At 48.6% G+C, this 27,211-nt stretch overlaps 1 protein-coding gene across 1 annotated transcript; it reads left to right on the top strand.

Annotated features, from left to right (window-relative positions):
- The first annotated feature begins 1,705 nt into the window (after positions 1 to 1,705).
- PGRMC2 (progesterone receptor membrane component 2) lies at positions 1,706 to 23,789 on the top strand. Its single transcript, XM_069976835.1, has 3 exons — positions 1,706 to 2,202; positions 18,510 to 18,665; positions 22,369 to 23,789. Exons 1-3 carry the CDS (start codon positions 1,917 to 1,919, stop codon positions 22,464 to 22,466), a joined length of 540 nt encoding a protein of 179 aa, XP_069832936.1. The 5' UTR covers positions 1,706 to 1,916; the 3' UTR covers positions 22,467 to 23,789.
- The last annotated feature ends 3,422 nt before the right edge of the window (positions 23,790 to 27,211 follow it).

Below are 27,211 nucleotides of genomic sequence, written 5' to 3'. Positions count from 1 at the left end.
TCATACAGACACCTCATAAGGAGCATGCCCGGGCCTTGTAGGGAGGTCATACAGACACCTCATAAGGAGCATGCCCGGGCCTTGTAGGAAGGTCATACAGACACCTCATCAGGAGCATGCCCGGGCCTTGTAGGGAGGTCATACAGACACCTCCTCAGGAGCATGCCCGGGCCTTGTAGGGAGGTCATACAGACACCTCATCAGGAGCATGCCCGGGCCTTGTAGGGAGGTCATACACCTCATCAGGAGCATGCCCGGGCCTTGTAGGGAGGTCATACAGACACCTCCTCAGGAGCATGCCCAGGCCTTGTAGGGAGGTCATACAGACACCTCATCAGGAGCATGCCCGGGCCTTGTAGGGAGGTCATACAGACACCTCATCAGGAGCATGCCCGGGCCTTGTAGGGAGGTCATACAGACACCTCATCAGGAGCATGCCCGGGCCTTGTAGGGAGGTCAAACAGACACCTCATCAGGAGCATGCCCGGGCCTTGTAGGGAGGTCATACAGACACCTCATCAGGAGCATGCCCAGGCCTTGTAGGGAGGTCATACAGACACCTGATCAGGAGCATGCCCGGGCCTTGTAGGGAGGTCATAAAGACACCTCATCAGAAGCATGCCCGGGCCTTGTAGGGAGGTCATACAGGCACGTGGAGGCCACACACAATACTCAGCCTCATTTTGACTTGTTTTAAGGACATTGCAGCAAAGTTGGATCCGCCCGGAGTCTGTTTTTCCACTTTAATTTTGTGTGTGACTCCAAATCTAGGATCCAGGCCGCCATTGTGTAATAAATGTGATTTCCATTGATGATGTTTGTGTGATTTTGTTGTCAGCACATTTAGCTTTATACAGAACAAAGTATTCAGTGAGAAGATTTCATTCATTCAGATCTAGGATGTGTTATATGTTTGTTCCCTTTATTTTTATAGCAGTGTATGTATATTAGCTATACACACAGACTGCTTTAAGGGAAGAGCGGTGGTCAGTAACCTAGACAACAAGCTGTCAACAATATGAAAGAAACAGCGGTTGAAAAAGGCAAATTAAATAAATGAATGGATTTGCAAAAATTTATACACATATATATATAATTTTTGATGGAAATTCATCCTTTAAACCGCTAAAACCTGGGGACGTACTAAAAAGCATGAACAAAAAGAATGAAAAATAAGAATGTAAAATAATAAGGGATTTAATAGAGCCGGAATGAACAGGATATATCTGTAATGCACACTAGAATGAGTGTATATAGCAAACAGATGTGTAATACCTGACCTGTGCCAGATACACCTGGAATGAATAGGATATATAGTGAAATGAGGGCATATTCCATAGAAAAACAGGTGTAGTGCAGATATATCCAGATTATTCCAGGTCTATGTTGCATTAGGTCTCTTTATTCATGTTTTTTAGTATGTCCCTAAAACCTGTTAACACCCCATGACGTACATGCACGTCATAGGGATATTACTGACGTATGGAGCAAGCACACCTCGATGGAGGAAAAAAGGGACAGAAAAAGAACAGAGACCCGGGACTAGTGGCGCACATACAATGCACACGTCCCCGTATCCCATCAGTTCTGCTTCATTGTAAAGCAGCATTGTACATTACTAATAAAGTTATTGAAGAAAAAAAAAAGGCTCTCCTCGTTTTCTCCTTGACTTCCAGCTAGCGCCGAGACTGGATGACGTCACTAGAGCGCGCGCGGTGTCGCCCAATCGTAAGCATCACCTGGTGAGCGGCGACGCTGCGCTGTCTGCCCCGTCCCGCCCCCTCCACCACGGTGCACCGGGACCCGCCGCTCGGCTCTCTCCCTCGTGGGAATACGGTCCCAGGCGTGCTGCTTCGCGTCCCCTCCTCCCGGCGGGTGTCGTCGAGTGGTGACCCGGGAGGACCCCGACACGGGTAATGTCGGAGGGACAGCAGGAAGCCTCCGGGTGGGGCTGGGATTCTGTGTGGATTCTCCTGCTGAACACGGGGCTGGTGGCGGCGCTGCTGTACGGGGCCTGGCGGGTGTACGGGCGCTGGAGGGCGAGCGGGACCCGGGCGACCAGCACGTTACCGCGCATGAAGAGGAGAGACTTCACCCTGCAGCAGCTGCGGGAATACAACGGCACCGAGAACCCGCGCATCCTGCTGGCCGTCAACGGGAAGGTGTTCGACGTCACCGAGGGCAGCAAGTTCTACGGGCCTGGTGAGAGGGGGGCCCGGGCGGGAGGGGCAGCATGGCTACGGGGGACTGGGGAGGGGGCAGCATGACTACGGGGGACTGGGGAGGGGGCAGCATGGCTACCGGGGACTGGGGAGGGGGCAGCATGGCTATGGGGGACTGGGGAGGGGGCAGCATGGCTATGGGGGACTGGGGAGGGGGCAGCATGGCTACTGGGGAGGGGGCAGCATGGCTACTGGGGAGGGGGCAGCATGGCTACTGGGGAGGGGGCAGCATGGCTACGGGGGACTGGGGAGGGGGCAGCATGGCTCCGGGGGACTGGGGAGGGGGCAGCATGGCTACCGGGGACTGGGGAGGGGGCAGCATGGCTACCGGGGACTGGGGAGGGGGCAGCATGGCTACGGGGGACTGGGGAGGGGGCAGCATGGCTACGGGGGACTGGGGAGGGGGCAGCATGGCTACGGGGGACTGGGGAGGGGGCAGCATGGCTACCGGGGACTGGGGAGGGGGCAGCATGGCTACCGGGGACTGGGGAGGGGGCAGCATGGCTACTGGGGAGGGGGCAGCATGGCTACGGGGGACTGGGGAGGGGGCAGCATGGCTACCGGGGACTGGGGAGGGGGCAGCATGGCTACGGGGGACTGGGGAGGGGGCAGCATGGCTACGGGGGACGGGGGAGGGGGCAGCATGGCTACCGGGGGACCGGGGAGGGGGCAGCATGGCTACCGGGGGACCGGGGAGGGGGCAGCATGGCTACCGGGGGACCGGGGAGGGGGCAGCATGGCTACGGGGGACCGGGGAGGGGGCAGCATGGCTACCGGGGACTGGGGAGGGGGCAGCATGGCTACCGGGGACTGGGGAGGGGGCAGCATGGCTACGGGGGACTGGGGAGTGGGGGCAGCATGGCTACGGGGGACTGGGGAGTGGGGGCAGCATGGCTACGGGGGACTGGGGAGGGGGCAGCATGGCTACCGGGGACTGGGGAGGGGGGGCAGCATGGCTACGGTCAGGGTGCAGTCCATAGTGATGTCCACTCAGTCCATGGTGATGTTCTGTCAGGGCGCAGTCCGCGGTGATGCCCGCTCCTGTCAGGGCGCAGTCTGCGGTGATGTCGGCTCCTGTCGGGGCGCAGTCCGCGGTGACGCCCGCTCCTGTCAGGGCGCAGTCTGCTGTGATGCCCGCTCTTGTCAGGGCGCAGTCCGCGGTGATGTCGGCTCCTGTCAGGGCACAGCCTGTAGTATTATAGTCCTGTCTGGGCGCAGTCTGTACTACTGTACAACCAAAGATAAGGGGGCTCAACCTTATATCAATAGCACAGGGGGTGCCACAATAGGCCACGAGCACATAAAGAAACTTTTGTAATTGGGTCTATTAGGCAAATATGCCATTATCTGCATTCAAAAAGACTTTCCCCAGCCCCCCCCCCCCCCCCTCCTCTCTCTCATTCACTGCTCATTATCAGGAAATCTTGACTCTTTTTTTTTACCTCAGTCGTGCCGTGTGTAACCTATGGAGAGGGGAGGAGGGAGATTAGTCGCCAGCAGAGAACAAAGGATTACACAGTGGGAGCTGTGGGAAAGCTGCTATTCAGAGGTCAGAGAGGTCAGTGCTGACTTCAGAGGAGATAGTCCGGTGATGTAGCTGTAAATTAACTCTTTGTTGTCCTGTTTTGGTGCCTCATCTCCCTCCACCCCTCCCCTCTCCATAGACAACCATGAAGACAGGGGGGAGAGCTTCAAACTGCTTTTTCATGATAAAAATGCATTTTTCGGCTAATAAACCCAATTACAAAGTTTCTTAAAATCGCCTGTACTATTGATTTCTGCAAAAAAACTTAATTTAAATGACAGTGAGCAAATACAGCTCACTGTCTGGGTTGCTGTGAAAGCAGTGGTCAGACTGGTTATGTATGTGTGTCTCTAGATGAATTGTGTGTATGTGTATGTGTATATATATATATATATATATATATATATATATATATATATATATATATATATATATATATATATATATATATATATATATATATATATTCTCAGTTGTCAACAATTGGAGGGAAGACGCAGCATATCAGAAGGATAAAAGTTTGCTAAATGATGATATTGGCAAATCCCGAGTATAACTATTAGCTGGGATAGGAATACCTTTAGGTTGTAATCTGTGTGTTCTAGTCAGGGGATCAGTATGTACGTCTGCTCTGGAGATCATTGTGGCTGGATATTCCCATGACGGTAATCTTCGGCCCATTCTCCTCCCTATATAGATGACTGCAGAGAACGCTTCCATTACTATTATAGTCGCACAGTTAACCTTTAGCATTATCCCATAGCACATACCAGCAGAGACTCCTGCCCTGCAAGACTATGGCTGTTCATAGTAGACTCTAGTCCAGAGGTAGTGAACCTCGGCTCTCCAGCTGTTGCAAAACTACAACTCCCATCATGCCTGGACAGCCGTTGGCTGTCCAGGCATGATGGGAGTTGTAGTTTTGCACCAGCTGCTTAGGTGGGCCTTGCTCTCTTACTGGAGGGGCTGTAGTATATATGTGATAGATGTTTCTAGCCTCATGTAGGTTCTTTACGGATCCTTGTTCTGCTTTCTTTGACATGTTTTTGCTGTCTGGCCTCTAAGCTGGCACGTGGCATTGTTCCATCATGAGTTTCGTTTAATAACATTTTCCTGGCAAATAGCTGAAGTAAAGGACATAGTTGGCAAAAGGCAAACTCCAGAATCCACAGCACATTCCAGAAATATAAGGAAACACGTCTTATTGCCTTCATGTCTGGTACTAGGAGGCTGTTATAGGGTCCATTTACACAGAAAGATTATCTGCCAAAGATTTGAAGCCAAAGCCAGGAATGGATTTGAAAAGAGGAGAGATCTCAGTCTTTCCTTTATGACTTGATCGCTGTTTATAGTCTGGTCCTGGCTTTGGCTTCAAATCTGTGGCAGATAATCTTTCTGTGTAAATGGACCATTAGGGCCTTATTCCACCAGGCGATTATCGGTCGCTTATGGTGGTTTTACACGGAACGATTTGCACAATAACGGTCGAATTCGAAAGATAATCGTACGTGTAAACGCAGCGAACGATCAAGCGACGAGCAAGAAATCATTCATTTTGATCTTTCAACAAGTTCTTAAAACGTTGTTGATCGTTTGCAAAAAATTCGCAGATCGTTCCGTGTAAACAGTCTTTCAACAATTTCACCTATGTGTGAAATAGGCTTAAACGATCGCAAAACGATTTTTCCGTACGATGTATCGTTCCGTCTAAACGCTGATCGTTATTAAAAAAAAAAATTGTTCATTCAAAATCGTTAATCGTGCGATCGGGCGAATTACCGCTCGGTGTAAAACCAACATTAATCGTTAACGATCTTGACCGCAATTGCAAAAGACCTGAAAACGTTCACTCATTTCCATGGAATGATAATCGTTACTTATAATCGTATTTGCGATCGTTTTTCTTTGCTATTGCGTTCGTATCTACTGCGAACGACCGAACTGCGAACAATTTGCAAACGAGCGACAATAAAAATAGGTCCAGGTCTTTTAAAGCGATCAACGATTTCTCGTTCGGTGGTTAATCGTTAACTGCTATTCAACCGAACGATTATCGTTTAGATTCGAACGATTTAACGATAATTGTCCGGTGGAATAGAGCCCTTCCACGGAGTGATTTTTTTTTTTTTAACAATTAACGACTAACTATAAACGATCACAAACGAGATTGTTTATTGTCAACCTGAAATCGTTCACCATATTACACAGAACGATAATCGTTAGTTACGATAGTTACTAAAATCGTTGTACTCCATCTGATCCCAGGAAAACAATGAACAATGTGCAATTACACTGAATGATTAGTGAGCAAATGCGGAACTTGAGTGAACGAACGTGGAATTATAGCGAGCGATTAGCGATGATTTTAGGTTCAGATCTAAATCAACGATCAATGACATACGAACGATTTTTAGGTCGTTGCCTGCAATTACACAGAACAATTATTGTTTAAATTCGAGCGATATAACGATTTTTTGCACAATAATCGTAATTATCGTGTAATAGGGCCCATAGTCTTTTCCAGAACATGCTGAAACTCCACCATGTAGCGTTTACATCGGCTAAGTGCGGTGATGGGCTGCCATGTGTCAGCAGCATGGAGTGTGCTGTCACCCGCTGTCACTGTATGGCTCTGACCTTCTAATATACTTGAGTTATACGTTAGATATAGCTCTGTATATATAACTGTACTGCTGAGTAGCTGCTCACCTGTGCACAGACTCCATCCAGGGCTCAGAGATTATTAATACCTTGTTATATACACAATCTTATCTCACGTTTGTCTGCAGTAGTTACTGTTTAGTGGCCAGCTAAGAAAGTTGAAAGGGTAGTTCAAATCGATTTGTAACTTCTATTAAAAAAAAAATCTCGGGGCGTGGCTTGAGCATGGCAGAGTGAGGACGCATCTGACCGCAGCTCCGGGCCTTACGATTCATTACCGGGACTCCACACACCGCTACCCCTTCACCGTTATGCCCACTGGGGGCAGGAAGACACCCGCTATCAGGTCGGTCAATCCCCGTAACTCCCTGGACCGATTTGTCCGGTCTGCAGCGAGTGAATCCCCGTCCTCCCCACAGCACACCAAGATGGCCGCCACACCTGCCACCCGGCGCGCCACGCAGAAGACAGCTCCTGCATTCCCGGAGCTAAGCCAGACCCTGCCGCAGATCCTGCGTACCCCGCAGGGAGATGGACTGTCGCCCTCAGCCACCACCTCACAAGACACCCAGGTCCCGGCGCCTCCTGACGCGCTGCTCGCCGAGGTGAGAGCCCTGCTTCAGGCCCTCCCCACCAGAGAAGAGCTTACCGCACAACTGACACGCATGGAAGAGTGTCGGGCCGGGGACATGGCGGAAATCAAGGCCTCGATGTCCTCCATCACTACTGCTGTGTCTGGGCTGGAAGCGAGACAAGACGTCACAGAGCAGGCTCTCGCTTCCATTACCCCCCGCGTGGAATCCCAAGATGTAATCCTGCGGGACTTGATCGCACACGTGGACGACCTCGAGAACCGGGGTCGTCGCAATAATGTGAAGATCCGTGGTCTGCCTGAAGATATCGGGCCAGATCGTCTTGCCCGTGCTGTTAAACACATCTTCAATTGTTACTTGGGAGACCCCTCAGACACCCCCATTGAAATGGACCGTACTCACAGGGTGGCTGGCCAACGTCCGGCCGATAGAAATCGCCCCCGGGATGTCTTGTGCCGAGTACATTATTATCAGCAGAAGGAGGCGATAATGCAACGCGCATGGGAGCGCGGCCCGATGCAGTTTGAGGGGTCAGAGATCACCCTCCTCCCGGACCTTTCCCGGCGCACCCTGGCTATGCGCCGCTTGCTCCGTCCTCTCCTGGATGCCATCAGAGACCTGGGAGCCTCCTATAGATGGGGTTATCCATTCCACCTCATCATCAGACATGCCGGGACCACTTACCTGCTTCGTGCGCCGCAAGATCTGCCTGGGGCTCTGGATTTTCTGGGTATATCGTCGCTTCACCTGCCGGACTGGACGACCCCGGACCTCCCACCCCTGCCGGCTGGTGTTGTTGCAGGGAGTCGTTCACCACGTCCGGAAACGAGAAGATCACGCTCTCCTCTTCGTGGGGGCCCCCGTTCCCCCCGTCATGGAGGGGATCGCTTACCTCTGAACCGCCAGTCTGAGCCCCGCTGAGATGAGATGCAGCCTCTCCACTGAAGTCGGTTCCATGTTCGGGCGATCGCCGTTGCGATCCAGTTGGCCGGTTTCACTTCCTGCTAGTTGCAGCACGCAGAAACGCCAGCTCGACTCTGAGGAACCTGCCAGCCAAGTAAGACTATTGACAGCAGCAAGTTGGCCGCGTTATGGGATCTGCCGCGGTTGCTGCCCATCACCTGCAGTTGGAGGATGGACCCGACTCTCCCTAGTCCTCCCCCCCCCCCCCAGTTGACTTGCGGTCATACCCCCCCCCCCCCCCCCTCCCCCGAGTCCCGGGGCACTGAACGCCTCCCCCCCCCCCCCCCCCCCCCCCGATATCCATGGGTACAGACTCAACGACCATCTACAGTCCCCACCCATGCGATTATCTGACATTCCCCCCCCTCCCCCCTCTCTCCCCAGTCACCCATCCCCTGGACCAGGGACGGATCGAGACCTTAGCCGCATTGGCAATAATGGACCTATAATCAGCCGCAGGTGGGCCTGCCACGACATCACTGTTTGCCCCGCCAAAGTTCCCCTCCCCTCCTTGCCTCTCTCCCCTCCACCCCCCCTCCCTTTTTTCCCCCTCTCTCACCTCCCCCCTCCGCCCTTCCCCCCCCCTTCCCCCCCTCCCCCCCTCCCCCCCCTTCTCTTTCCTCACCACCCCTTCTCCCCTCCCATCCCCGCTCTCTTCCTCCCCTTCCCCCCGCCCCCCTCTTCCCCTCCCCTCTCCCCCCCCTCCCCCCCTTTTCCTTCCCTTACCCTCCCCTCCTCCCACCCCCCCCTTTTACTCCCACAGGACGCCTGGATGTGTAGCCCGATTTTATGGGCCAATATGGTTATAACCTGTTACTAGACCTATCTGTTTGTTCGAGTTATCTCTCTGCGGGGGACCGCCAGCAGGCGCTATCGCTCCACCTTTTCCTTTGTGTGACTGACCTCTCACACCTCGCTATCTTTCCTCCTCCTTGCTTTACTATACAGTCACCCCCTGACCTACTAACAAAGCGGAGTCTCCACCCCCAGTGAGTGAGGTTCCTTCCTTTCTTGTCTCATACATGTCCCCTCCTACTGTCTGTCTGCCTAATACTGTTCGTTTACCAGTGTTTCCGTCGTCTTCCCTGTCCCTTCCGTCTCCATAATGGAGTCCCTATACAGGATTACCACTGACTTTGGGGCCCGGACGCGGTCCTCTGACCTGTTCTTCCGCGTTTTTCCCATAGTCCTCAGCACAGGGACTTTTTCTTGCGGACGGTAGTCCCTTGGGCTCCCATCCTCCCTAGTGCTTGAAAGGTTTTTGCCTCCCCATCCCCTTTCAGTCTACCCCCCCCCCCCCCCATTTCTGGTTTTCTCTCCCTCCAACTTCCCCCTCTCCTTCCCATCCTTTTTCCTCTTTCCCTCCTGTCACCTAGGCTTGCTCCTCACTTAGTCATGTCAACAGTGCTCTGTGTATCGCTGAACGCACAAGGCCTCAACGTCCCGGAGAAGCGCTCCTCTCTGCTGCGTCTTCTATGGGCTAAAAAGGCTGCTGTGGCCTTTATCCAGGAGACCCATTTCCGCAGTGACCAAATACAACGACTGTCCAACCGTCACTTTCCGGATGCTTACCACAGTTGCTCTCCAGACTCTAAAACAAAAGGGGTTACGATATTGTTTGCCCATACGGCCCCCTGGGAATTTATAGATCAGAGGGCGGATGCAGAGGGACGGTTCCTTTTTGTGAAGGGGAAAATGGCGGGTATCCTTTGCACCTTCGGCACGGTGTATCTTCCCAATGTGGGGCAGGCTGCCTCCCTGCAGAGATACCTAGCGGAGATCGAGGATTTCCTAGAGGGGGTGATTGTTCTTGGAGGTGATCTCAACATGGCTCTTGACCCTCGCCTAGACTCTTCTTCTGGCCACTCTGCCCTCTCTTTCTCTTCTTTGAGACAGGCAAAACAATCCCTTCACTCCTTCCAGCTTATGGACACCTGGCGGCTGCTCCATCCCCGCGACAAAGACTACACCTTTTTCTCGCATCCGCATAACGTATACTCCCGTATTGACTATTTTTTCATTTCCCATGCAAACTTGGACTGTGTAACGGCGGCCTCCATTGATCCCATCTCTTTTTCTGATCACGCTCTGATCTCACTCTCTCTCTCCTTCTCTCCTCCCCAACCGCGAAGCTGGTCCTGGCGTCTCAACGAGACCCTGCTAAGGGACCCAGGGGTCCTGGCCGAAGTCCGGTCCGACCTCTCTACCTATTTCTCTGTTAATACTTCTCCCGAATCTTCTCCGTTAGTGGTGTGGGAGGCCCACAAATGTTTCATAAGGGGGACATTTATTAAGCTCGCCACTCGCCTTAAAAAGGAGCGGCTGGCCAAAATAAAGTCTCTGATAACGCGTATTGCGGACTTGGACAAACGTCATAAGGCGAGTCTGGATCCTGCCACAGGGTCGGAACTAGCGGATTTGCGCGGAAAGCTGAGAGATCTCACCTTTGCAAACGCCAAGGCCTCCCTAGCGCGATGCCGCCGTCATTATTTTGAATTTGGCAATAAACCGGGTAAGACCCTAGCCCGGGCACTGCGCCAACAGAGAGCCCGCTCTTTCATCCCTCAGATTACTTCCTCCTCCGGAACAAAACAGTCCTTAACTTCCCAGATAGCCGAATCCTTCAAGGATTATTATACCTCCCTCTATGGCCTGCCAACCCCTTCGCCCTCACTGGATTCTCCACCCTTTCATTCGGCAGTGGCCTCGTACCTGGCAGAATCGGGACTGCCGACGTTGTCAGAGACGGAAGCCGCTGCGCTCGAATCCCCCATTACAACCTCAGAATGGGATTGGGCTCTTAAGACGTCCCCTTCGGGCAAATCCCCAGGCCCCGACGGGTTCACCTTGCCCTATTACAAAACCTTTGGGCCACTCCTCCGGGACCACTTCCTGTCTGCCTTTAGCTCTGTACCCACTGGCTCCCCCCTCCCCCTGGATGCCCTCCGCGCCCATATCTCCGTCATCCCCAAAGACGCCAAAGACCCCTCATTGTGCCAAAATTACCGTCCCATTTCCCTCTTGAACCTGGACCTCAAATTCTTTTCTAAAATTCTGGCGGCTCGTCTTACCCCATTTCTCCAAGCCATAATACACCCTGACCAAGTAGGGTTCATGCCCATGCGAGAGGCCCGCGATAATACCATTAGAGCCATAAACATCGCCCATCTAGCCCGCTCCTCTTCCCTCCCCGTCATGTTTCTGTCCACAGACGCGGAGAAGGCCTTTGACCGTGTAGCCTGGCCCTTCCTCTTTGCCACACTGCGGCATATTGGTCTCGGGCCTCACATGCTGGAGTGGATAGGCTCTTTATATTCCCACCCCTCGGCCCGGGTTTCGGTCAATGGCCTTCTCTCAGCTTCCTTCCCTATCACGAATGGTACACGTCAGGGCTGCCCCCTCTCCCCACTGATCTTTATCCTGACCCTGGAACCCTTCCTCAGGCATGTGAGGCGCAATCCGGACATCTCGGGGGTACGGGTGGGGCCGGTGGAACACAGAGTTGCGGCTTACGCGGATGACCTCCTGTTCTTCCTTACCCGGCCCTTAATCTCACTTCCTAACCTGCTGTCAGAACTCTCCCGCTACCAGGCCCTCTCTAACTATAAAATCAATCTCCAGAAGTCGGAGGCTCTCAACATATCCCTCCCTCCCGAGGTAGCTTCCTCTCTCGAGGCGTCCTTCCCCTTCCGTTGGGCACGCTCTTCCCTCAAATATTTGGGGGTACAGCTCACCCCTTCCACATCTGACCTGTACAAAACAAACTTCCCGCCTATGCTCCAGACGATCGAAGGGGACTTGCTTCGCTGGCACAGAGGCACCTTCTCCTGGTTTGGCCGTTGTGCAATTTTTAAAATGAATGTCCTACCTCGCTTATTATACCTCTTTCAGGCCCTCCCGGTTACGGTGCCTCTGTCATACTTCAGGCAACTCTCCTCACTTCTTTCTAAATTCATATGGGCTCACAAACAACCACGCATAGCAAAGACAGTTTTATATCGCCCCAAATCAAAGGGAGGTCTGGGACTGCCCAACACCTATCATTACTATGTCGCCTCCCACCTGTCCAGAGTGCTGGACTGGCACCGTCACTCCTCCTCGAAGCTATGGGTGGATTTGGAAAAGGCAGTTGCTCCAGTGTCTTTGCTGGCAGCTCCCTGGCTCCCGGCCTCCGCCAATCTTGTGAGCTCCCATCCCACTATTGCCCCGACACTCCGGGTCTGCCATAAGCATCTCTCCGCTAGCTTCATGGCCCCTCACCCTTCTCCCCTGTTCCCAATTCTGGATAACCCCTCGTTCCGCCCGGGGATGGAAGACCCTGCCTTCCGCACTTGGTCCCGGGAGGGTCGCTTTCGTGCCCAATCCTTTCTCAGGGGCACAGCTTGGCCCTCGCTCTCTGACCTTCATGCCCTTAACGATCCCACCCCCTTTGGGTTCTGGAGATCACTTCAGCTTCATCACTTCTTACGTACCCTGCCCATGCCCTCCTGCTTTGCCCGTCCACACACACCTTTTGAATCCCTGTGCCTGGGCTCCGGCCCTCTCCGACACTCTCTTTCCACCCTCTATGCCATGTTGGGCTCACCCTCCGATCAACCATCTCCCCCCTTTCTCGGGGCCTGGGAGGAAGACTTGAACACCTCCTTCACCGCTGTACAGGTGGACAGAGTGCTCCAGTGCACGCACTCCTCCTCGATCTCCTCCCGCATACAGGAAGCGGGCTACAAGCTCCTCTCCCGTTGGTACCGGGTGCCTGTTCGATTGCACAGGATCTTCCCTGAGGTGTCCCCACAATGCTGGAGGGAATGCGGCGAGGAGGGCTCCCTCCTCCATACGTTCTGGAGTTGCCCCAGGTTGGAGTCTTTCTGGAAAGAGGTTTGGCGTATTGCCTCCACTTTTACTGACTACCCCCTCCCTTTCTCGCCTGCTCTTTTCCTCCTGCATGTGTCTGACATCCCTCTCAAAAGTTACCGTACTTCGATTCTCCGCCATCTGATCAATGCCGCCCGGGCCTGTATACCCGCTCTGTGGCGCCAGCCTGACCCCCCTAGCCTTGCACTGTGGATACGGAAAGTGGAGGACATCAAACATATGGAGGACCTGACTGCTCAACTTCATGCCCGAAACTCTAGGTTCTTTAAGACCTGGTATTACTGGGAAAGGTTCACCGAGTCTCCTGAATATAGGTCTCTGCTGGCTAAGTGAGGAGCAGCCTGCCTCCTTCTACCACCCCTCTCTGCACTTCCCCTCTACCTACCCGCCCCCCCTTCACTTTCCCCCCCTTTCTTCTGCTCTCTGTTGGTCTCCTGACCTTTCCAAGGTCGAGCGCTAGCTCACTCCCTATCCTTCATGTAGCTTTGTTACGCCAAATGAGTGTACTTTTTGGGAGCCGTGGTTAGGTCTGTCTGCATTATGTGTCTGTACATGATTTTTCAGCGCCCTGCGAGACGCCAATTATACCCCCTGATGTATAAAAATTTAAAAATGTAATAAAATTTAGAATTTAAAAAAAAAAAAAAAAAAAAAATCTCAAGTCTTCCAGTAGTTATCAGCTGCTGTATGTCCTGCAGGAAGTGGTGTATTTTTCCCATCTGAGACAGTGCTCTTTGCCAACACTTCTGTCCACTGTGTCAGGCTGGAAAGAAAACAACACTTCCTGCAGGGCATACAGCAGCTGATAAGTACTGGAATATGTGAGATTTATTTTTTAATAGTAGATTAACAGTTGATTTAAAAAAAAAATTTTTGTTTTGTGAAATACCCCTTTTAAACTGCACTGCACGAGCCTATCTCTCACAACGGCAATAATGTATAAGAATGTATACCGTACTTAAAAGGAAAAATAGATCAATGGACTTTTCCAACCTGGTTGGTTGTATAAACTTAGGGTACTAATACACGGTACGGTAATCGGCGAAATCTGCCCTATCCGGACGATTATCATTCCGTGTAATAAACACAACGATGATCAGCTGATTGTTGATATAGGTTAAGACCTATAATTGTCGGCCACCGACTGCGCATCGCTACGTGTAATAGCAGTGCACGGCTGATGATTTGAAAAGTGCATACATTACCTATCCATAGTCCAGGGTTCCTCCTGCTCTCTGTGCTTCTCCTCTGGTTCCCCGCGCTCCAGATTTAGTGCGGCCTGTTTTAGCTGACAGGCCGCTCAGCCAATCACAGGTTGGGACCACCGCGGCCAGTAATTGCCCGAGCGGCCTGTCAGCTTTCCGACATGTTTCTCCTGTAAATTGCTGCTGGGTTCTTCAGGGAATGAGAAGTGGTAATAGTAAGGAGACCTCCACCAATACGTGTGACCAGTCTCCTGTCCTTAGATTATGGTATAGACGCCGGTCCAGTCTGGAGCTTGCCAAGTAGTACTAGAGTTGATGTTCTCACGCGTGTGTGGGAGGCCAGGTAGATGTCCCCGGCAGCACGTCTTTTGCTCACACTCCTGTGTACACGCTGTTTAGAGGATACGTCAGTGAACCACGTCGTGACAGAAATGCATGCAACCTCCATTCTGATCCAATGGTGGTCACATGCATGGGTATTTGGATACCTGAACTCCAGTATTAAGAGAAGAATCTGCTGCTGAATCGGCAGGTGCACTTTATCTACATATCGCGAAAGTTGGTGTGACCAATAGTTGCTTAAAGGGGTTGTTCAGCGAAAATATTTTTCGTTCAAATCAACCGGTGTCAGAAAGTTATATAAATTTGTAGTTTACTTCTTTTAAATCTCAAGTTTTCCCATACTTATCAGCTACTGTATGTCCTGCAGGAAGTGTTTTATTTTCAGTCTGACACGGCGCTCTCTGCTGACATCTCTGGCCGAGACAGGAACTCTGTCTCGGTTTTCTATGAATCCACATTGAAAACCTCTCCTGCTCTGGACAGTTCCTGTCTCGGCCAGAGATGTCAGCAGAGAGCACTGTGTCAGACTGAAAATAAAACATTTCCTGCAGGACAGACAGCAGCTGATAAGTACTGGAAGACTTGATATTTTTTAATAGAAGTAAATTACAAATCTATATAACTTTCTGACACCAGTTGATTTGAAGGAAAATTTTCGCTGGACAACCCCTTTAAGGCCAGACAGCAGAATGCAGGCCTGGCTACCAGTCACATGTGGACAGATCTCATGATCAGTCACCTCACGTCTCACTATCTAATGTGTTGTAACATTGTTCTTGTAGCAGCAGACACTTTTTGGGAAAGTTATCCTAAGGCCGGATCACACAGTGGAGTTTTGAACGTTTTCGTTTATATTTGATCGTACTTTAATATGAGATACAGATTATTATTATTATTTTGCTGATTTATTTCCTTATTGTAAAATGTAGCAATATTCTGTCATTTAGCTGCTGTGTGTCAGTCTGACAGACATCAGGGATAGCAGTATACTGCGAACGACCGAACAACGTCTTATTCAGTGCGAACGATTTGCGAACGAGCAATGATAAAATAGGTCCAGGTCTTATTAAACAATCAACAATTTCTCGTTCGGTCGTTAATAATTAACTGCTATTTAGTTGAACGATTATCGCTTAGATTCGAACGACTTAACGATAATCTGAACAATAATCGTGGAATCCTGTGAAATAGGGCCCTTAGTGTAAGCATAGAGAGATTATACTGCCCTCTAGAGACTGTAGAGAGATTATACTGCCCTCTAGAGACTGTAGAGAGATTATACTGCCCTCTAGAGACTGTAGAGAGATTATACTGCCCTCTAGAGACTGTAGAGAGATTATACTGCCCTGTAGAGACTGTAGAGAGATTATACTGCCCTGTAGAGACTGTAGAGAGATTATACTGCCCTGTAGAGACTGTAGGGAGATTATACTGCCCTGTAGAGACTGTAGGGAGATTATACTGCCCTGTAGAGACTGTAGGGAGATTATACTGCCCTGTAGAGACTGTAGGGAGATTATACTGCCCTGTAGAGACTGTAGGGAGATTATACTGCCCTGTAGAGACTGTAGGGAGATTATACTGCCCTGTAGAGACTGTAGGGAGATTATACTGCCCTGTAGAGACTGTAGGGAGATTATACTGCCCTGTAGGGAGATTATACTGCCCTGTAGAGAGATTATACTGCCCTGTAGAGAGATTATACTGCCCTGTAGAGACTGTAGGGAGATTATACTGCCCTGTAGAGACTGTAGGGAGATTATACTGCCCTGTAGAGACTGTAGGGAGATTATACTGCCCTGTAGAGACTGTAGGGAGATTATACTGCCCTGTAGAGACTGTAGGGAGATTATACTGCCCTGTAGAGACTGTAGGGAGATTATACTGCCCTGTAGAGACTGTAGGGAGATTATACTGCCCTGTAGAGACTGTAGGGAGATTATACTGCCCTGTAGAGACTGTAGGGAGATTATACTGCCCTGTAGAGACTGTAGGGAGATTATACTGCCCTGTAGAGACTGTAGAGATAGATTATACTGCCCTGTAGAGAGATTATACTGCCCTGTAGAGAGATTATACTGCCCTGTAGAGACTGTAGAGAGATTATACTGCCCTGTAGAGACTGTAGAGAGATTATACTGCCCTGTAGAGACATTATACTGCCCTGTAGAGACTGTAGAGAGATTATACTGCCCTGTAGAGACTAGCAGCAAAAGTAAGCAACATTTTAATGGAGATGGTGTTTTTGGTTTTAGTACAAAGCAAGAAGGTCTCTAAGGATGCCTTTACGCAGAGAGATTTATCTGATGGATTTTTGAAGCCAAAGCCAGGAATGGAGTTGAAAAAGGGAGAAATCTCAGTCTTTCCTTTATGACCTGATCTTTGTTTATAGTCTGTTCCTGGCTTTGGCTTCAAAAATCTGTCCGATAAATCCCCCTTAGGTCTCCCGGCCTCTGTCATGGTTCCATCTCACAGAGTATTGTTGGTCCTCCTATCTTTCTTCTACATACACAGCGTGTTTATTTTCACCACCGTCTTGTGTTTTGTATACAGTATGTGTCATGTATCACAGTATAAATGCTTGGAGTACAGTAAGGGCCTTATTGCACAAAGTGATTATTGGCCATTACAGCAGATAAACGCTTTGTGTAATAAATAAAAGACAACGATCAGCTGACATGTACAATGTCGGCTTTTTGTTGTCATTCAAAAAATCTGTTGCCATTGCTCCATGTAATAGACAGCTACCTCTGCCGCTAGCTCCCCCGCACTTATCCACCCGCTGTCAGCACATGTAATAGACAGCTACCTCTTCCGCTAGCTCCCCCGCACTTATCCACCCGCTGTCAGCACATGTAATAGACAGCTACCTCTGCCGCTAGCTCCCCCGCACTTATACACCCGCTGTCAGCACATGTAATAGACAGCTACCTCTGCCGCTAGCTCCCCCGCACTTATCCACCCGCTGTCAGCACATGTAATAGACAGCTGCCTTTACCGCTAGCTCCCCTGCACTTATCCACCCGCTGTCAGCACATGTAATAGACAGCTACCTCTGCCGCTAGCTCCCCCGCACTTATCCACCCGCTGTCAGCACATGTAATAGACAGCTACCTCTGCCGCTAGCTCCCCCGCACTTATCCACCCGCTGTCAGCACATGTAATAGACAGCTGCCTCTGCCGCTAGCTCCCCCGCACTTATCCACCCGCTGTCAGCACATGTAATAGACAGCTGCCTTTGCCGCTAGCTCCCCCGCACTTATCCACCCGCTGTCAGCACATGTAATAGACAGCTGCCTCTGCCGCTAGCTCCCCTGCACTTTTCCGCTCATGTAATAATGCCAGCAGTGAGTGGGGAACGGATGTCAGATGCCCCCATAGAAGTCTATAGGAGCACCTGGAATTATGGATGCTTTCCTGATGCGTGTCTGGAATTCTTAATGGATTAGGAAATCCTGATGGTTTTCTGAACCTAAATACTGAGTATTGTCAGGAAATCCTGATTGTTTCCTGGAGCCTCTTGAAAAAACTTACATGGATGTGTGAAGGCGGCCTTAGTGGGGATATTTGTGGACTGCACCTCTGCTTATATGGGATATGGTGGTTAAAGGGAATCTGTCTATAAAAAAAAAAAATATATCAAACTTGCCGATGTGTTAAAGGGGTAATCCAACAAAAATCTTCCTTTAGAAAGTTATATCCATTTGTAATTTACTTCTAATTAAAAATCTCCAGTCTTCCAGTCTACTTATCAGCTGCTGTATGTCCTGCAGGAAGTGAGGTATTCTCTGCAGTTTAGCACAGTGCTCTCTGCTGCCACCTCTGTCCATGTCAGGAACTGTCCAGAGCAGCAGCAAATCTCCATAGAAAACCTCTCCTGCTCTGGACAGTTTCTGGCATGGACACAGGTGGCAGCAGAGAGCACTGTGTCAGACTGCGGAGAATACACCACTTCCTGCAGGACATACAGCAGCTGATAAGCACTGGAAGACTTTTTAAATAGAAGTAAATAACAAATCTATCTAACTTTCTTAACTTTGTTTCCAGTGGGCGCCCTGTGTGGTTACTGTGCAGCCATTAATTCTCTATAGAGTTTACGAGCAGATTTTATTTTCCTCTTTATCAGACGGACTATACGGGATCTTTGCTGGGAGAGACGCCTCCAGGGGACTCGCCACTTTTTGCCTTGATAAAGAGGCACTAAGAGATGAATACGACGACTTGTCCGACCTCAATGCTGTACAGATGGAAAGTGTCCGAGAGTGGGAGATGCAGTTTAAAGGTACAGTACAGCTGTGAAACGTGCACTATGCATTTGGTAGATTCTGTCATTTTATTCTTAAAGGGATTCTTCAAGGTCTTGTTAAAATTTGCCAAGACCCCTCTTCTTCACTTGATTGAATGTTTAATATCTTTAGAATACGTCCACACGGCCAAAAACTGCTAAAAAGCCGCACCAGCATTGGCCTCCGTCTGCAAAACAGATTTTGATGATGATTTTGAAATGTTTTTTATTTAAACGCCCATTGGTTTCAATAGGAGGTCAAAGCAGAACAAGCGGCCTGCCACTTTGTTTCCCATGCAGACAACAGAAACCTCATGTTTTTGTTTTTTTTTTCCCCACGTCTCCCATTTAAACCAGTGAGCAATGGTTTTCATTTAGTTTGAGGCGAAAATTGGTGTGTATTTCACATTACAAATCACAGGTTCAAGCCGTGGGAACAAGGAAAAAAACACTGGATTTTTTTGTGGTGTAAAAACGCGGCCTCCAGATGTTGGCTGGAACACTATATGGAAATATAATATGCTCGACTTGCATTTTTTTTTTCTCCTCACTTGCGAGGTGTTTGACAGCTTTTCCTAAATGCTGCATGGTGTAGCTATGGATTTTATTTCATCATGTTAGGGTCCAGTTACACAAAGATTATCTGCCAAAGATTTGAAGTCAAAGCCAGAAACAGACTATAAACAGAGATCCAATATTACTCCCGCTACTACTACTTACATAAAGAAGAGCCTGAGATTTCTTCTCTTTTCAAATCCATTCCTGGCTTTGGCTTCAAATCTTTGGCAAATAATCTGTCAGATAATCTTTGTGTAAATGGACCCGGCACAGCGCTCCACCCCCTCCCCCACCACACCTACCAATTACCTACTGCCACTACTACTTTTAATATTACTCCCACTACTACTACTTCCAATATTACTACTACTACTTCCAATATTACTACTACTACTTCCAATATTACTCCCACCACTACTACTACTTCCAATATTACTCCCACCACTACTACTACTTCCAATATTACTCCCACCACTACTACTACTTCCAATATTACTCCCACTACTACTACTTCCAATATTACTCCCACTACTACTACTACTTCCAATATTACTCCCACTACTACTACTACTACTTCCAATATTACTCCCACTACTACTACTACTACTTCCAATATTACTCCCACTACTACTACTACTTCCAATATTACTCCCACTGCTACTACTACTACTTCCAATATTACTCCCACTACTACTACTACTACTTCCAATATTACTCCCACTACTACTACTACTACTTCCAATATTACTCCCACCACTACTACTACTACTTCCAATATTACTCCCACCACTACTACTACTTCCAATATTACTCCCACCACTACTACTACTTCCAATATTACTCCCACCACTACTACTACTTCCAATATTACTACTACTACTTCCAATATTACTCCCACTACCACTTCTACTGCTACTACTTCCAATATTACTCCCACCACTACTACTACTACTTCCAATATTACTCCCACCACTACTACTACTTCCAATATTACTCCCACCACTACTACTACTTCCAATATTACTCCCACTACTACTACTACTACTTCCAATATTACTCCCACTACTACTACTACTACTTCCAATATTACTCCCACCACTACTACTACTTCCAATATTACTCCCACCACTACTACTACTTCCAATATTACTCCCACCACTACTACTACTTCCAATATTACTCCCACCACTACTACTACTTCCAATATTACTCCCACCACTACTACTACTACTTCCAATATTACTCCCACCACTACTACTACTTCCAATATTACTCCCACCACTACTACTACTTCCAATATTACTCCCACTACCACTTCTACTACTTCCAATATTACTCCCACTACCACTTCTACTGCTACTACTTCCAATAAATAACACTACTGCTACTACTTCTTCCAATACTACTCCCACTATTGCTACTGCTACCTTTACTACTACTACTCCCAACACTGCTCTCACTCCTGATACTACTATCATCACCCCACTACTGTTGCTACTACTACCATCACTCCTGAGACCATTACTCCCAACCCCCCCCAACTACTGTTGATACTACTACCACCATTCCTGATATCCTTGAATTACGTGATTAAAGAATCATGTAGCAAAGGAAAACACTATTTAAATATGGTACCAAAGTTACATCAAGTGCATGAAGCACAAGGTAAAATGCTGCAGTTTTCTTCAGTTTTTTTTTTTTTTTTGCAGCATTATAGGATAACTCGGGCTAAAACAATTTTCTTTCAAATTAACTGGTGTCAGAAAGTTATATAGGTTTGTAATTTACTTCTATTAAAACTTCTCCAGTCTTGCAGTACACATGGGGATTTGCTGCTGCTGTGGACAGTTCCTGACATGGACAGAGGTGGCAGCAGAGAGCCCTGTGTCAGACTGGAAAGAATACACCACTTCCTGCAGGACATACAGCAGCTGATAAGTATGGGAAGACTGGAGATAATAAATAGAAGTAAATTACAAATCTATATAACTTTCTGAAACCAGCTGATTTGAAAGAAAACATGACACAAGTTGTGTTTGGCCAGGATGTGGGAGGCAGGCTCCATTGTAATGCTATAGAGCCTATGTCAGGATGTGGGAGGCAGGCTCCATTGTAATGCTATAGAGCCTATGTCCTGCAGCCACACAGCAAGCCGGGAAGCGGAGTGCTTAGCTGTGATCTTCTCCTGGTTTCATCTCATTTTCAGTGGTTTTTCCAAAGTGACTGGGACACCTTAGTCAGCATTTTCAATCTGTCAGGTGACCTTTACTCCTCATGGTATAGAGTAGGAGGAGCTGATACCTCGAGTTCCAGGATAACTTGTCATTTATTCATCTCTACTGTGTGTAAGTTTACCGTATTTTCTGGTGTATAAGATGACTTTTTAACCTCAAAAAAACCTTCTTAAAGTTCGGGGGCCGGGTATGATCGCTAAAAAATGTCTGCATCCCCACTATAAAAAAAAACAAACAAAACCAAAAATGTAACTCCCCTAGGGCCTGTTCCTGGCCTCCGCGCGCCTCCCGTACCGTTCCCGGCGCAGGCAGTGTGACGTACACTACCTGCACCAGAGACTGAGATCGCCGAACCTCTCCAGGGCAGCTGAGCGTCTCATCGGAGAGGCTCAGAGACGCTGGGCTGCCAGGAGAGCTTCGGGAGATTGAGAGAGGCTTCGGGAACTTCCGGCACCTCTCTCGTTCTCCCGAAGCGCTCCTGGCAGCCGAGCGTCTCCGAGCCTCTCCGATGAGACGCTCCGCTGCCCTGGAGAGGTTTGGCGATCTCAGTCTCTGGTGCAGGTAGCGTACGTCACACTGCCTGCGCCGGGAACGGTACGGGAGGCGCGCGGAGGCCGGGAAATGTTTTTGGTCTTGTTTTTTTAATGCAGCTGCAGTTAACCCCTGCCTCAGGCAGGGGTTAACACTTTCCTGTGTAAAAAGCGAACCCCTGGCAATCTTCTTAAAAATCTTATACGCCGGAAAATACGGTACATATAGAGAGAGCCGGGTCTTCTCCTACAGAACTAATACAGCTCACACCTCCATAAGCTTTGTCTTCAATTGCAGACGGCCACGATGATCAAGTCTTGTTTATGGTGGACTACTTGCACGTTCTCTTCCTAATGGAGACTTTCCTTTTTTAACAGAAAAGTACGAATACGTTGGCCGATTATTGAAGCCGGGAGAAGAGCCGTCTGAGTATACAGATGAAGAAGACGTCCGAGACCACTCAAAGCAGGAATGAACTTTCGCAACCAAAGTCCAGGGGCCTTTCAGAAACTGCGGCCTGTAACTTCCCCTCCAAAAAAAAAATATGTATAAAAAAAATGGACGTTTTGGGGGAGAGGGATAATGTACTCAACACTAGTGTCCAGATTTTGTATGAAGATGACCCTGTAAAGAAGATTTTAATAATGCGCATTCTCTGATCCTTACTGCCAACTATGTACCCCCCTGCCCCCACCCCAAACCATAAAGCACTCGCTGTTTTGTAGAATAACCCACCATCCAGGAATCCAGTTCTGTGAGACACGTATGTATAGCGCTACATGTTTTGTCAGTAATTTCAGATTAGTATTTGGAATCTGTCAACAGTAGATGAGAACTCCCTGGTAAGTCTAGCTGGGCATGACCATGCCATAGTGCTAGCGGGCACCGTTACATCCGGCACTTCTCGGTATCCTGGTTCCTGTGTGATAAGTAGAAACGTCGACCTTCCCTATACCCCCTCAGCTCCTTCTTCTGGACTTTGTCAGTCTGCACTACTTATACCAATGTTTCCATGTAATTTTGTATGTAGGTTCTCACTAGCAACGCCAGGTATTAGCATCTTATTTTTTATTTTTTTTCTGAAATTTTCTGGTGAAAGTTACAAAGATCGAGCAGTTTTTTTTTTCCATTTCTTCGTTCCATTGTGTAAACATCATCCAGCACTGTGACCGGTAGGTGTCGGCCTGGTGATATGTAGGAGGGGGTTAATAAATCCACTTGTATTAAAGGCAAACGGTAGGATAGTGTTCGTCCGCCCTCACGATGAAATCTACATGAACAGCTCAGCTGCTGCGGAGGCCTCGGATCCACTGCGTCGCCTCGTCCAGCAGGTCAGCTGTTCTCTATGTGCCTTACTTCTTGTAAAGACTTGAATCGCTTTAAGGGAATAATAATAATAATAATAAAAAACCCATTATGTATTAGTTCAGAGTCACTGCAAAGCAGCTTTGATACTGAAGTTGATATTCTGTATTGACTGGAAAACTTTGATGTAATTCTGTGTAAATTTGAATGGGGAAAAAAAGGAATCTTCAGTATTACTGCCATATAATATGTTGTTTTTAGATAAAGATAGCATTGTATGGCCAAATGACCCCCCCCCCCCCTTCCCCCCTGCCCTGCCCCCAGCACTGCTTTATTTTGCTCAGAAGAAGAAGAAAAATCAGTCTACATGTTCATGTGGAGTAGTCCGTATGCCTGGGAGAGTGCGTGGGTATTCTGAGAGATGTTGAGAGTTGTGAGTTTTCTGAGGAAACTGTAAATATGGGTACCATTTTAATAAAGCATGTACAATAAACCTGATGTGATGTTTTCTGTGGGACAACGATACACCGACCGCAAGACCGTTCTCGTCTTACATCTCACTGTTTGAAACGGGAACATGCCCATTATACAGACGTTTGGTGGTGGACAGGGATCACTTTGTCACATGGGGCTTAGTAGCTTTAGACCAATCAAACTGCAATGTACTGTGTTCTGATATGTTTCTATCAGAGTTATTAAAGTATACCTAAAGCTTTTTTTTTTTTTTTTTTTTTTTTTTTTTTTTAAATTGGTCGGGGGTACTGGTGCTGAGACCTGCCCTGATTACTAAAATTAAAGGGGTTATCCAGCGCTACAAAAACATGGCCACTTTTCCCCCTCTCGTCTCCAGTTAAGGTGTGGTTTGCAATTAAGCTTCATTTACTTCAATGGAAATGAGTTTGAAACCCCACCCAATCTGGAGACAAGAGTGGTGCGAAAGTGGCCATGTTTTTGTAGCCCTGGAGAACCCTTTTAAAGCGACTGTACCCACAATCTGACCCTCCAAACCACTCGTACCTTCGGATAGCTACTTTTGATCCAAGATCTGTCCTGGGGTCCGTTTGGCAGGTGATGCAGTTATTGTCCTAAAAAATTACTTTTAAAATTGCAGTTCTGTGCCCAACGGGCGTGGCTCAGAGTATCTGTGCCCTAACCTTGCACCACCCCTCAGTCCCTCCTCCCCGCCCTCTTCATTAGGAATGCCACTGGAACATTTTCTCCTGTCTGAACACTGCACAGATCCTTAACGATCCAGCCCATGTGGCAGGCTGACACAGCTGACGAATAGGAGACAATCTGCCTGGAGCATTCCTAATGATGAGGAGGGCGGGGAGGAGGGACGGAGGGGTGGTGCAAGGTTAGGGCACAGATACTCTGAGCCACGCCCGTTGGGCACAGAACTGCAATTTTAAAAGTTATTTTTAAGGACAATAACTGCATCACCTGCCAAACGGACTCCAGGACAGATCTTGGATTAAAAGCAGCTATCCGAAGGTACAAGTGGTTTGGGGGGTCAGATTGTGGGTACAGAGTTGCTTTAAAAGGGTTCTCCAGTGCTACAACACGCTAGAATAGAGAAGCATGGCGGCTGTCAGAGGTCTGTGTGGTCACATGACAGCAATAGGGAAGGGGGTTGTGTGTTCAGCATGGACCAATCAGGAAGATCAGGAGAATCACAGAGCTGTGCAGGAGAGTGATTGGTTTAAGAGCTCCCTGTACTGGGTGGGAGGGGGAGGGGGAGGGGCATGGTCTGCACAGTAGACACAGGATGTATCTAGACAAATTAGAAAAAGAGATGAAATGGTGTCTCCTTTTCCCTCTACTGCTCAGGAATGATTGTTGTTTTCCCACCCTTGGCCAGGTGATCACCATGCGGTGGACAGGCTATAGGCTGCCTGGCAATAGAGCAGACAGATCATGTGTCTCAGAAGGGAGGGAGTGGACAGAGGAGCTGGGACAGAGAGGACCAGGAAGTGAGGATTTTGAGCAGTTTTCGGATGTGCTGCAAACAGCCCAATTCATGTAATAGAAACCTATTACAAACAAGCTTAGATTATAGGTGGAGATTGAACAGGGTTCAATCCTTCTTAGGGTGGGTTCACAATACGGAATCCTTAGTGAGAAGTTCTGGCGGATTCAGGTGCTCGTTCTTGCTCATGGCGGCACGCATCTCTGCCCGTCCCACACATTTAATTCTTTCTGAGAATGGCGGAATTCACCCAGCCATAGAATGGCGTATATGGGACGGACGCAAGCAGGTACGAGCGTCGGAATCCGCCAAAACTTCTCTGTGCGGATTCCGTAGTGAAGCCATCCTTAAATATAGTGCCCCTATAAGGAATTTAACCCCTTGTGTGCTGATGTTGGACATCCAGGAATGTGATTTTTGTGTTTTCAAAATTGTGAAGTGTCTGGAGAAGCGTGCTGACGCATGCGAAACAGCTGTCACATAACACACGTTTGCCGCATGGTGCTGGCGTCCGAGTCGTCTGATGAAAATTAAATGTTTTTAATGAAGTGAAAATAAAGTTAAGTTTTAATGGTGAGTGCCCCCCAATCATTTCTTGTATCTTCACTATATGACTATATATTTTATTATGTTTCCCCCACCAGCTTTTTGGGCCGGAGATCCACTTGAAGAGGAGCACAACGTTGACTAATCTTCCTTTGTGTATCAGAGGGTCAGTGACATTGGTATACAGCATTTAGTGTCACCTTCTGTTCACCTTTACCAGTGTTGTTGGTGAAATCGATGCTGTAAGGATTCCGGCCTGATTCGGTGGATGCTTGTCCTGTGATGTCAGGTCTATAAGTGCCGTGCAGGTTCCATCTCTTATATCTGCAGGACTGCCCCGCCTCCCGCAAGAATGATAGACAGCCAGCTCATCTTCAGCTAGGATTTTAATGTGAAACAGCTGTCAATCATTGCGGCGGTCAACTTTCAGTAAATGCCTTAAAGAAGCAGTTCACTTTTTATTTTTTTCGCCCCCCCAGGTAGCCGCTGTTAAGTATACTTACAGAAGATGATCGGTGTCCCGTTCCCATCGGTCAGTTCCGTCCCGCGGTGCCGTTCACTTCGGGCGCGCGCTCACTTCCGCCGGCGCTGTGACTCCTCTTCTCTCCCTTGTCATTTGAACGCCGGAAGTCACGCGCTTCCATAGAGAATGCATGGAAGCGAGTGACTTCCGGCGTATAATCACTGGGCAGAGAAGAGGACTCGCAGCAGCCGGCGGAAGTGAGCGCGCGCCCGATGTGAACGGCACCGCGGGACGGAACTGACCGATGGGAACGGGACACCGATCATCTTCTGTAAGTATACTTGACAGCGGCTACCCGGGGGGGCGAAAAAAATAAAAAGTGAACTGCTTCTTTAAAGGGAAACTCACTGCAAATGAAAGTAAAAAAAAAAAAAAACGCACAAACAAGTTGCAGAAAAATATATTTTTTTTATTTATATATTAAAAAAATGTTTCACACATTTAATTGCAAACCAAGCTCATGTAGGCTTCATCCATTTCTATATACAATTAATGCAGAAATACATTGCTCTGGTATATGTGTTATAAAGCTGGAGATTAAATGTAAAGAAAGACTCCGGTATGGACCAAGTGGATTTACTGGGTTAACATGATAAAAGCAAGAAAAAAAAAAATGCATCTGTAAAATCACCTGAACAACACTAAAATAATCTCACTTGTGGTCTGTGATATCTCTGAACTTATTATCCTTCCCTTGTTAATTTCTCAGTATAGAGTCAACGGGGGAGATTTATCAAACATGGTGTAAAGTGAGACTGGCTCAGCTGCCCCTAGCAACCAATCAGAATCCACCTTTCAGTTTCCAAAGAGTCTGTGAGGAATGAAAGGTGGAATCTGATTGGTTGCTAGGGGCAACTGAGCCAGTTTCACTTTACAG

This window comes from Dendropsophus ebraccatus, chromosome 7 (genome assembly GCF_027789765.1).
Source record: "Dendropsophus ebraccatus isolate aDenEbr1 chromosome 7, aDenEbr1.pat, whole genome shotgun sequence".
Classification (NCBI taxonomy): Eukaryota; Metazoa; Chordata; class Amphibia; order Anura; family Hylidae; genus Dendropsophus; species Dendropsophus ebraccatus.
Note: the sequence above shows the minus strand (reverse complement) of the source record. Positions and strands in the feature narration are given on the sequence as shown.

Coding starts and splice junctions, on each gene's coding strand:
- PGRMC2 (XM_069976835.1), top strand. CDS start 1,917: ATGTCGGAGGGACAGCAGGAAGCCTCCGGGTGGGGCTGGGATTCTGTG. Junction 2,203..18,509: donor CAGCAAGTTCTACGGGCCTG/GTGAGAGGGGGG, acceptor CCTCTTTATCAG/ACGGACTATACGGGATCTTT. Junction 18,666..22,368: donor GTGGGAGATGCAGTTTAAAG/GTACAGTACAGC, acceptor CTTTTTTAACAG/AAAAGTACGAATACGTTGGC.